The following is an 11,469-nucleotide window of genomic DNA, read 5'->3' as shown; positions in this document are numbered from 1 at the left end:
AATCAAAAAGATAAGTAGGGACCAAACAGTACAAATTCTTTGCACAGTAGGCAGCAACATGGTGGGCTACATCACTAAAATGTCCCATTTAACATCAAATGGATCATCAAAACATAGAACAAGATCCTTGTAAGCTCCCTGTAATCCTCGTAAGCAAATCACATGATTGTTCCACTGCCACCATAACTACTACAATAGATCAGTTCTAATCAACTTGGAACTGATCTGGTTTTAGTCCATGACCACCATAAATACTACAAGCAGAAAACCACTTTTTGATAATTTCCCATGTATCTTGTATAAAAAACATAGGATCTGTTCCAAGAAATGAACCAAACAACTACAACAACCGGTACACAGTGATCAAATCTTGACAATAACCTGGAACATGTAGAACAATAGCCTGCAACACTAAAATGAAACATAGCCATATAACCCCAACAATAACATTTAACAATGAACTATAACCTGTAACAATTAACCTATAATGATAACTTTGACAACACAGAACATGTAACAATGAACATTGGTCATTCATTAGCTGGCCCCCTGAGTGAAGCAACCCGTAACAAGTATCACAAAGGCTTTCTTTTATCTTACAGTCTCTGGATGTTGAAGGCCCTAGGGACCTAAGATATGTTGGCATCAAAAGGTTGGTTAAATTATACATAGGAGAATGGTTATGGAATTCAGGGGATGAACAGATTGTCATCATCAATGGCTATGAGAACAACATTCTAGGTAAGGATGAGCGAAACGCCAAAATTATTTCAAATGTTCGGGAAGTTTAGAGGAGGACTGCTACGGTTGGTTTGTTTCTGGAATTTGGGTAGGCTTTTGAAGGTTGTCTAGACTTGTGTTGTAGTAGGGAACACACCATTTCTATATCTAGTGAAGTGCTGGTATTTGAATTTCAGAAACATAGCCAAGTAATCTGCCTTGTTTGTTAGATTTTTAGAAACATATGGATGCATATCTTGGAGTTTTTGTGGTTTATCAATTGCAAAGAGTTTTATTAATATTCTTAGTCATGGCAAGGTGCAGGCCATAGTTTGCCTATTTCATGTATGGAAAAACCTCGCAATTCCAGCTTCCCCTCACTTTAGCCTCTAGGTAAACTTTCCAGTACTAACTTTTACTTTGTCTAGTTTAATTTTGCATGCACATCAATATTTCATCATATACCCATCTTATGCTCATATGCCCTTATGACTACTTAAAGTTACAGTGCATACAGCCAAAGCTCAATTAAATTCTTTAGTAGTTTTTATTAAGTTGTAATAACGATAGGATCATCATGTCATTTGCTAAATTGAGTGAGGATTCATTTGATAATTCATTGTCTGTCCATACCGCACAACTCAATTCATACCAATAGGGAACTGATACTCAGTAGGCTCCCCATACCAAGTTACCAAGAAACTGACCGTACCAACAATGTAGAAGTTGGATACCAGTGCAGTTTCCAAAACTGATACTATGAACCTTGTGATGGCTTGAGTTTCTTTTATATAATGGGGAGTGAACCTAATCACAGGCTTTGAACTAGTTCATCTCTTGGGACTAGCAATGACAAGGTTATCATTCTAATTGTTAATTATATAAGAAACTTAAACTAAGATACCTGAATTTGTTTTCTTTACGTTGTTGAAACTTGAAAACCAATACATTCATGGACTTCCTTTAATTGAAATATTTTTTTTAAGCTTTTTCATTTTATATATGTGGGAGATGGCTCTATCAAAATATGCCAGTTTTTTTTTATTGTTGAATGTTTAGCAAGGATGCTGCTATTTTGGTGAGAATATGATTTCTTTGAAAAAAAAATAGTATAACATTCTTATGCAGAGGTTGCAGCATTTGTCATCTTGTTTGACTCCCAGCACTAACAATGCATATTATTACCTCTTGTGTACGATTACTACAAAATACTCGAAGTTGATTATGATGCTACTGAAGAAGCTATTCGATCCAACTATATCCGTCCGGCATTGGTTTGTACATAAATTTTATCTTCTTTTCTTTTTTGCCCTTTTAACATGGGATAGACATGTTGGCCATGGTTTTTTTCCCTTTTAATTGTTCCAACCAATTGAGCACTGCTAGAAAAAAACCAAGGAGAAAACAATTTGCATTTAACATGGTGAAAAAGGTTAAGGAGGATTTTCTAGATGCACCAAAAATGATCCAAAAAATATCACCAGACATGCCTATAGATGTGTATGTTTTTGTATATGCATTTGATTTTCCTGTGGTATTTGAGGAGTTAAGTTCCACATACACATTGATGCCGGTGCTTGTGGCTGATACTGAAATTTCTGCATGGGATTCATTTTATTACCTTAATCTTGGTAATGCCTTTGGCTGTATTTTTGGGACACAAGTTCGGGTTAAAAGGGTAGCCACTGAATAAAACACACCAATGTTACCCAAACAAAGAATAAAATACACTGACATAACTAATGTTGAATGTTGCTTCAATAGCCCATTCCAACAAGTAAGGAACTTTGAAATGTCTCATATAATTCATAACAGAAACTGTTCATCTATTCATAGCAATTAGAAGCTGAAAATGTTTCCAAGTTATCAAATTTCTGTTAGAGATCATCCACACCTTCCCTCCTTCCATGTTTCATTTACTAAAATAGAAAATGAAAGAGTATACATTCTTTTTTTACAACTCATCTGTTTAGTCTGCACTGCTGGTCATAATGTCTAGTATGCCCAATGTTAGACATGACTTTATGCAAATTTGGTATATCTTATTTCTAAAAAAATTATAAAATATTTTTTTCAAAACTCACTTAGCTTTCTGTGAACCTTAATTGTAGTATAATACATGAAATATGGAATTCGTGAGTAAAATCATTGTCACTTAAAAATTATCCTGTAATCCCTTGGTGTTACTGTTCATGTTGCTTCTGACGTCTTGTCAGGATTTCCTCAATCGGCACAAGGGTCTGATATTGACATGCAATGGCCTTGGTATCAGATATTCAAAATGGTAAGCCAACGGCATGCGGGAGTCTTTTAACCCAGGAAACTTTACTCTCATGCAGCAGTCAGGCAGATGCTTACTGCATCTAATAAGCAGCAATACTATACCAAAAATGGCGAACTCATGCCTAGAATGCCTCTTGGGATGTTATCATTGAGAGCTCTTGATCCTTCTTTTCGTTATTATAATTTCTGCTGTGCATTGATGCAAGACTTTGAGGCTATTCTTTTGCTCTTATGTGATGCTTCGCATGCTGATATGGCTGAGCAACTAACCATGTAAATTGTTGGCCAAATTGCGTCACCTGATGGTCCATCTTAACAGGCCTATAGTAAATTATTGCAAACCTTCTTGACGAAATTTCTAAATTTATTTATAGAACCATGATGAACAAGCTTGCTTCATACCGGAGCTAATATGTTGGTTGACCAAGGAACAAAAAAAAGGAAGGGAAGGGGCCTTAACTGGTAAGTGCAGATGTATGCGGACCTTGGAAGTTCCTTCGAGTCAGGATGGCCAGGACTTGAGCGGAATAACTCGGTGCTGAAGAGAAACAAGGCTCTCTTGTTCTTGTCCTCCCTTTTGCCTAAGATGATGCTAGCAATAGTTAGCAACTCTAGAAGCAGTTCAAAGCCTCACTTATGTGCATAATAACTCCATAATAACTGACTGGTCAAGCTAAATGGTACATTTTCGTGAATTCACAATGTCAGCAACCTAATGCAAGTCTCACATTTCTCAAAAGATTTAATGCAAAAGCTTAGGACCCAATTGTTTTAAGCAAGAGTTTAGCTGGCTCACAATAAATCATGGGCTACTATAAGAAAGCTATGCCTTGGAAAGTCTTCTGTTACCAGGCTGTCCTGCAATTCAAGAACTGGAAGGTTGCCTTTATCTGGTGCTTCAGAACACCATAATCTGTTATGCACAATTCCTGCAGTTTCATCCTGACTAATTAACAGATTTTGAGTACAAAATCATTTTGTTAGCATCAAGCATAGAGAGATGCCAGTTTGGATTTCATCACCTCCACCGCCAGACAACTACGTAATTTAACCAGATTGCAGATGTAACCATACCTCATAAAATTCCCAGATTTCTGATCTATTCACAATGCCAGTTGTGCATGTATCAGGTAACCATTATAACAAAATTTCAAGCCATGGTTTTCATCATTAAACATCTTTACAGAGAATTAATGTAATCAAAACCATGACAATGATTGCTTAATTAAACATCTTTACAGAGCAATGACATCTAATGTGTCTAATGCTCCCAAATTGCATAAGAATTCTGAAAGACAATCGATTAAGAAAACCGAAAACAAAATATAGCTTTCTTCATGTTCAACTGATTTAACCAGACCATGCAGCTCAGCTTGGTGCAGCAAACAAACAGAATTAGAGCAAATTGAGTCAATGTCATGTAAATCATTCATCAGATGGCCCAAGGATTTGCTGCTTCAGATCTTCAACTATTTCAATCAACTCATCCCTATTCTCCTGTAAAAGCCAACAGCATAATTGTTAACCTAATTTCTCCAAGTAAGATATGGTAACTTGATTGTTGAGGTTAGCCACCTTAAAGATCAAATATCGATAGCTGAACCAGAGTGTGTAGGCAAGACCAACGACTTCCATCACCTTTGGAAACTGTTTTATGAATTTAAGATCATCAAAAGTGGTTAAAGCAAAAACTTATGTCTGCATATAAGGGAATTTGACGAGTTTCCGCATAGATATGCAAAAAAACATACCAGAGGAAGAGAATCAACTGCACCAACAATGGTCACTGATATCCACAGAGCAACCAGAGCACCAGTTCCATAAATGAGGATGGAATAGTTGTCTTCCAAGTCCAGCTACATGATAGTTATGTCAAAGAAAGAGGTAAATCAGAAAATCTCAATATTTGCTTAAATGAGCTACAAGCCAGAACAAAGAATTACTGTTGTAAAAGGATTTATCATAAATTACAGAAAAAGAGCAACCAGCAATATTCAGTGATTACTTTAAATTAACTGAATTCCATCATTGTTTTGTGAATTTTGTCATTTCTATGAGACTCATAGATTTACACGTGCCACTTTACTTGGCAAGCTTATCTGAAAAGACAAGCCTGAGTGAAAAATCAAACTTAATATCGATACTGGCCTCAACAGTGGTGACATATTTTTAACACACAAATTAAGTTTCATGGCCCAACTCTCTCTACATAGATATTTTTGCAGAAAAACTGATACAATAGATATAAGAGCAAAGCGAATGAACAGCTTCCGAAAATGAGGCCTTCTTAATTTTCCCTTTCCAATTAATGTTATGAAGGAAAAACATGGTAGGCTGAAATAAATGAATCACTCAGTCACTTGCAACCATTTAGTTGAGCTTTCAGCTAGAATGAATATTATGCCCAGTACCTAGAAGAAAGAACTATTCTTTGCACATCTGAAATTATCATGGCACGCAGCCTCTTGCTTCTGTGTTGTTTTCATTGGCATAGTGCTCCCAGTCCTGATTGTGACAAACTTACTTGTTATACATCTTGCATATCACATAAAAAGAAAATATGGGAATATATTTGCATTAGGATCTCAGACTAATGTAGCATTGCTGGTTCCTTTTTTATTTTCTTTTATTTCCTCTGAAATGAAACCCAGGAGAAACTAGAAGTTGATATACCAATCATCAGCCAACCATTCAAAAACATAATTTCGCATGTGTTAATAAAAAGGAAATGAAAGAATTGGAATGTTGTTTACTTGGGTTAATAAAAAATCTAGCTTTGGGGATCCACACCAGTATTCAAGTATTGCTGTTTTTTCCTTGATTGATAAGTATTAGTGACTTTTAAAGAAAATCAAGTGGAAATGAAAACAGTTCAAGGATTTACATCGCCTATTTGATCGGTAAACTGGGTCTCAGCCCACGACCTTATGTAACAAATTGATGTTTACCAACCAAATTTTGGGCCTGAAACAGATCCAAATCTACAAACTTTACAATATGCAACACATATTGTTAATATGCTGTTTGCTTGCCAAACTTCTTTCATAATGTATGTCAGGTGAAGCTTAAGGCCTCCAAACCAGCAGTAGGGTTTTTAAAATGAGGTGAAATGAGCTTGCAAAATATCATGAAAATTAGAGGAAAAGCATTGGGAAGAATTAATCACAAGAATGAATCCTTCCTAAAGTTAGTCCATGGATGAAAGTGATTGAGTGAGAGCAAAGAAGAGTCCAAAATGATTAGATGAAGATAGCCCTGATCCAGTATTTGATCTCCAAAATAACGAAAATTCTAAGATTGTTATTTATCTTCTTGTGAAAAAAAGATGTTATTTTGTGATTTCGTCACAAGTTAACAAATGCTTTCTAGAAACATATAAACTACAGTTTATTGAATTTTGCACTTCCAGTAAATCTATATATCTTCTTGATTTTATAAGTAAATAACATTTTCCAAATAATTCCAATTATTAGTAAACCCTCTCCCCAAAAATGATGATGATGATGATGATGATAAATTCTGAATTCCTCAATCCAAGAATGTGCTCAATTCAACTTTTCAATCAAAAAGCAATTGGCTAAGACTTAAAATTCTGCAAAAGCCCTGACTGCCCAACATTTTGAAAATTCCATGTGTGTCGACCTGGACCATACTATTTCCTAGCACATCATGGTTATGTATAATATGTATATTTCAGGAGCTTATTAATACGGCCCTTTTCGCAATCTGCACGTGCATTCAATGTTCCTCCACCTCTAGCATTCTTAAATGCTACCATGCTGCCAGAAAGCCAAACCAGATTAGCATATATATGTTTATTCAATATTAGGTCCAAACATAGCTTGAATGTTTGCACATAAACAGGTTTTTCCGTCATGCTCTTGTAGCATTGTACTTGAAATTGTGATTCCACAAAACCTTTTTACAATTAAGCACGTCATTGATGTCTTGATGGAGGAAATCAGTATATCTGCCAAACACATGCCAATCCTCATTATTAGCTAGTTTATCACATGTCTTCCTATTATATCCATTAATTTTGCTTCATTTATTGTAACATCAAATTTCAATCCACAAGACCACCCACAAGAGCAAAACTGCCGTTTACCCATTATGCTGATCACCAAGCAATCCAATTTAATGTAATATCTAAGACCTGATATCTTTATTTCCTTCCATTAACATGTGGCAACAATACTTGAAATTCATAGAAATAGGATCCTCACCTTCATCACATTCTCCACCTCAAATTGCATAAAAACCATCTGACTGCTAAAAGATGGTTGCAACAAGTTAATTTATCAGAAAAGTTTTTCCTAACACCTCTCTTAAGTTCTTTTAACTATTTTCCACCTTTTACAAAAACCATAGCAAGTCCCTCTTCCTTCCGAGAAAATCCAAGAAACACTGGAAGCATCTAGAAAGCTTTTTCTTGATATGGAGGGCAAGACCACATCAAATAATAAAAAATGGTACATGTCACTGTCCGTACCACATTGTTTTAAGGAACATTCCACATCTAAGCCTTTACTTAAGAGTTTACATATGTGAAGATCTTCTCTAGGCCGACATGCACCAAGGTTGATCTTTAGCAGTGAAGATGCAAAAGAACTTCAACGAGATGTCTTTCCTAACTTTTCGTATGAATATGCCCCAATTGTTCTTCCCAAAATATAAACCAATGTCTTAAAGGATCCTAAAAGATGAGACGAAATCACTTCTCTTGTGCCACGTTGGGGAAATCCATCAGGTGATGAATTGATGCCAAAGAACCAACTTTTCAGTGGGTTTTTAGTTAATGCACCATGGAATGATTTGGCAAATATACACAACATGATTCGGACCCAGTAACCGAAAAAAAATTCATCAAACATCTCATGGATATAAAGACTAGAATTATATGCTCACGAGAAAGTGACTCCAATAAATGGAATTATATGCCCTATACCTTGAGATTGAGTTTCTTCAAGAGATAAATAGCCTCGCTTTCTCCACGATCCTCAGCCTCTTCTTCCACCGAAATGGCTTCATAGGAAGATTCTCCTACCGTCGGCGTCGCCCCATCGATGCCTTTCGCAGTGGCTTCATCTCCTGCTGCCTCGAACTGCTCCGATGACAATATCACTGATGCCTCCTCGGAAGTTGTAGCTCTTCTCCGCAGGCGGACATCAAAACAGCGCGATCCTGGGACAAAAATCGGAGAACAAATGAAGGCGCAAACTAGGATTTTGTTCGATGAACCAGATGCCGGATAAGATTGAGAAAAGGAGGCTTTCTTTGGTGGTGAAATCCATGATTAATACCTGGATCGGATCGAGGAGTGAGGGTTTTGGACGAGGAAATGGGGCGTCGAGGGAGGAGGAGAGAAGGGGTGGGAGCGATGCGGCGTCGAGAAGGGAAGGCGGGGAGAGGGAGTGGAGGGCAGTGGAGTTCCATTTCGGAGTTCGGCGCAGCGGAGGAGGCGGGCGGGCTTCTGGCTTTGTATCCAGGTTTGTGCGCTGTGGTCTGCGCGCGTGCGTATGCGTGTCCGATACTGTGCGGGACGGCCCAAGACCGACTAAAGATCAATAAGTTTCAGCCGAGGCCCGGCCCATGATCAATAATATTTGGCACTAGAGGTGGGGAGACAAATCTAATTATAATACAAACAATAGTACCTTTAGTTTTTATTTCTTTTAGTAGAATATGTTCATTGGCAATTGCTATTAAATCTATCCCAAATATCTCTTACCTCTCAAACCTAAAGAAGGAAAACATCAATTTGTTGGCTACGAAGTGCTATTCAAAGCATAGGAAGAAGAACATTGTAGGAACTTTATGCAAAGAGCAAGCTGTTGGTTTTATATCTCAAAAATTTTTCGTAAGCTTATAAACTTCTAAAAGTAGAATTTGCTTTCATATACAAATAGTACTTATAGCAAGATAATGGAATGGTGATGCAAGTTGCTAAAGTCAAGTATTAGGACTTATTAAAAGTTATTAAGATAGATCATTAATATGAAATCATGTAAGATAACAATGTATAAATAAAATTTTCTCTTTTTTTTTTGGTTCAATAGGGAGAGACATGTCTTAAAGAAAATAAAAAATATATACAAATCAGTCTCTAACCATATAATGCTCATAAACAGAATTAAAACCACTTACATGTTTTTCGTCTCCACCAAAATACTATGTAGAAACATTTTATCAACTAACCAATTGACAAATTGTGATCCCATCTAGAGAAGAAAGAAGTTCTTTCAACTTATTTGACTCAAATCTCTTAAAAGAATATTAAAAAATAAAAATATTACTGAAAGTACTATTTAGGTTTGCTTTACTTTCATTAATGTTTATTAAAATTGAATTACAAGACTTCTATTTTCATACTTGTGTGATCTGCCTTTATACGGTTCATGTTCGATTTCTCTTCTAACTAAAAGATATTGTCGCTTTTCCAAAATAAATATGACTACCAAGAATAATCATGAAACTAAAATCCTACAAGAAGTAAATTTTGATATGTATATTAATTATTTTTAGCCATTTTACCATTTTTTTTTTGGATGAAGATATATGACCAGTTTTCTTGAAAAGAAAATTTTTGCTTTGATCAAACCATTTGGAGACCTAATTAATAGAAATTTGGCTTTATTCTCTAGGTGCATTAACCTCTTTAGTTGTAGGCATCATATCATAGAGTTTGAGAAGTAACTTTTTCCAAAAACAAAAAACTCAACCTGACATCGGACGTGTAAAATTAGGACCTTCAAAAGTTTGGTGCAAGTATATGCATGTGTTGCCTTAAATTCTCAGTGCACTCTCTTGATCTTCTACAAATCCCTAAGAAGAGGCAAATGCTGAATGTTTAAAGATTTATGGTCATTTATCCAATTGTCAGCGAGTCTCCTTAAATCCACGCTTGGCTAGCTTTATAATTATAAACAACCATGCATAAGCCTTGCAAGTGCCTGCAAGCTCAGCTTCAATCAGAGTGGAGATAAATAGACATACAGAAGCAGCATGAATCGATTTCCTTCATGATTTCTAGTCATTTAAATCCCTTAATGACCCATCAAAGTTGATCTTTAATACCCCAAGGGGAGGGGGTAACCTTGTAAACAAGGTTGGTGAGGAGTTAAAGGGATCACAAGGACAAGGCCATCCCAGTGAGCTGCTACCACAATGAAGATTTCCTCATCTCAGTCTTCAAGAATTCATTAGCAAGAAAACAAGCTTTGCGAAATATCACTGGAGGACAAATACATAATCCTTTGAAATAGCCTATCTTCTGACCATCCAAATCATCCAGCCAGTAAAGAAAGATAAGACTGCACCTCAGCTGGCATACCTTATGGATTAGTTCCATGAATGTATGTTATAGAGCTGATATCAATATTAAAACCAATCTCCTCATACTAGGTACAAGCTTCAGACTAGATGCTCTGAGCTAAGTGGCATTCTGTTAAAACATGCTCCAGGTCTTCAAGAGTTTCATTGCATAAGGTCATAATAGCTATGGATTAATATTCAGCAGACCTCTCTGCATCAAGCTCAGCTTACAAGGCAGTCGTTTCCAAATGACTCTCCAACAGAAAGATTTCAACTGATTTCGAGACCCAAGAGAATTTGGATACCACAGTTCCTGTGGGATTCTCCACAAGTAGTACTTTGAAGGCCTCTTTGAGATTGCCTTTACCTGCTTTATTCTTTCCTAAAGTAGACACTCCTTCCAGCCACCCCCAGCCAGTGGAATTTTAATAATTTCAGACACCACAGTAGGAGGAAAGATGTTGGAAGTAATAATGTTCTATTTCTTGTCAGCAGTTATCATCCTACTTACTTTTCATTCTTTCCGTAAAATAATTAGTGCAGATAGTTGAGCTGGCTTGTTTAAACTAAAACTTTCAAACAAGTTGAGCTTGGCTCATAATGTTATAGGCTAATTAAGCCTGTGCTAGGGTAGGATAAACAACAAATAGGCTAAAATAAAACCAAGGCTAGGGCTTCATCAATGTGGATGGAGCTTGACACCGCTTCATTGCTAGCTCGATAACAAGAGAAACATGTATTTGTGATGTGTTGAGAACAAGTTACATAGAGTATGTTTATCTTGACGCTATCATGTCCATAAGGTATTTGAGGTGAGTCAAGCATTGCGTCATTGACTCAAGTTTAGATTGCGAACTACTTGCATAAACAAACTTGAGTTCAATTTATTCCTGCACTTATTTTTGCTGACCAGCTAGTGTTCAAGCTGAAGGTGAGCTTTGACACAACAATAAAATTGCTCTATTGTGATCTAAGGACCATAGGTTTGATGCAAGAAAATAGCGGCTGCACATATGGAAGGTCAAACTCTCTGGCCTTTTGGAATCTTGCAACGGTGGAAGCCTCATGCACTAGATCACCTTATTTTAGCTAGTGTTAAAAGCTCGACTTACCTTCTGGGCTCGTTTGGTTCACGGAAAAAGAAGGGGGGAA

At 36.5% G+C, this 11,469-nt stretch overlaps 2 protein-coding genes across 2 annotated transcripts; one reads left to right on the top strand and one right to left on the bottom strand.

The window, feature by feature from the left end:
* Positions 1–1,901: 1,901 nt before the first annotated feature.
* Positions 1,902–3,134, top strand: LOC108511435 (uncharacterized; the record flags this gene model as incomplete). The annotated part of the gene is made up of 3 exons (XM_088722993.2): positions 1,902–1,994; positions 2,153–2,351; positions 2,881–3,134. Coding segments are annotated over 3 exons (420 nt in total), but the record flags the coding sequence as incomplete, so codon positions are not given.
* Positions 3,135–4,140: 1,006 nt separating this feature from the next.
* On the bottom strand, positions 4,141–8,477 carry LOC103710996 (protein CURVATURE THYLAKOID 1A, chloroplastic-like). Its single transcript, XM_008796955.5, has 5 exons — positions 8,307–8,477; positions 7,952–8,187; positions 4,755–4,859; positions 4,579–4,650; positions 4,141–4,500 (listed from the first exon to the last, which is right to left on the bottom strand). Exons 1-5 carry the CDS (start codon positions 8,437–8,439, stop codon positions 4,429–4,431), a joined length of 618 nt encoding a protein of 205 aa, XP_008795177.2. The 5' UTR covers positions 8,440–8,477; the 3' UTR covers positions 4,141–4,428.
* Between the last annotated feature and the right edge of the window lie 2,992 nt (positions 8,478–11,469).

The sequence above is a fragment of the Phoenix dactylifera genome, chromosome 5 (genome assembly GCF_051530095.1).
Source record: "Phoenix dactylifera cultivar Ajwa chromosome 5, Ajwa_hap1_PhDact_Kaust_v1.1, whole genome shotgun sequence".
Classification (NCBI taxonomy): domain Eukaryota; kingdom Viridiplantae; phylum Streptophyta; class Magnoliopsida; order Arecales; family Arecaceae; genus Phoenix; species Phoenix dactylifera.
Note: the sequence above shows the minus strand (reverse complement) of the source record. Positions and strands in the feature narration are given on the sequence as shown.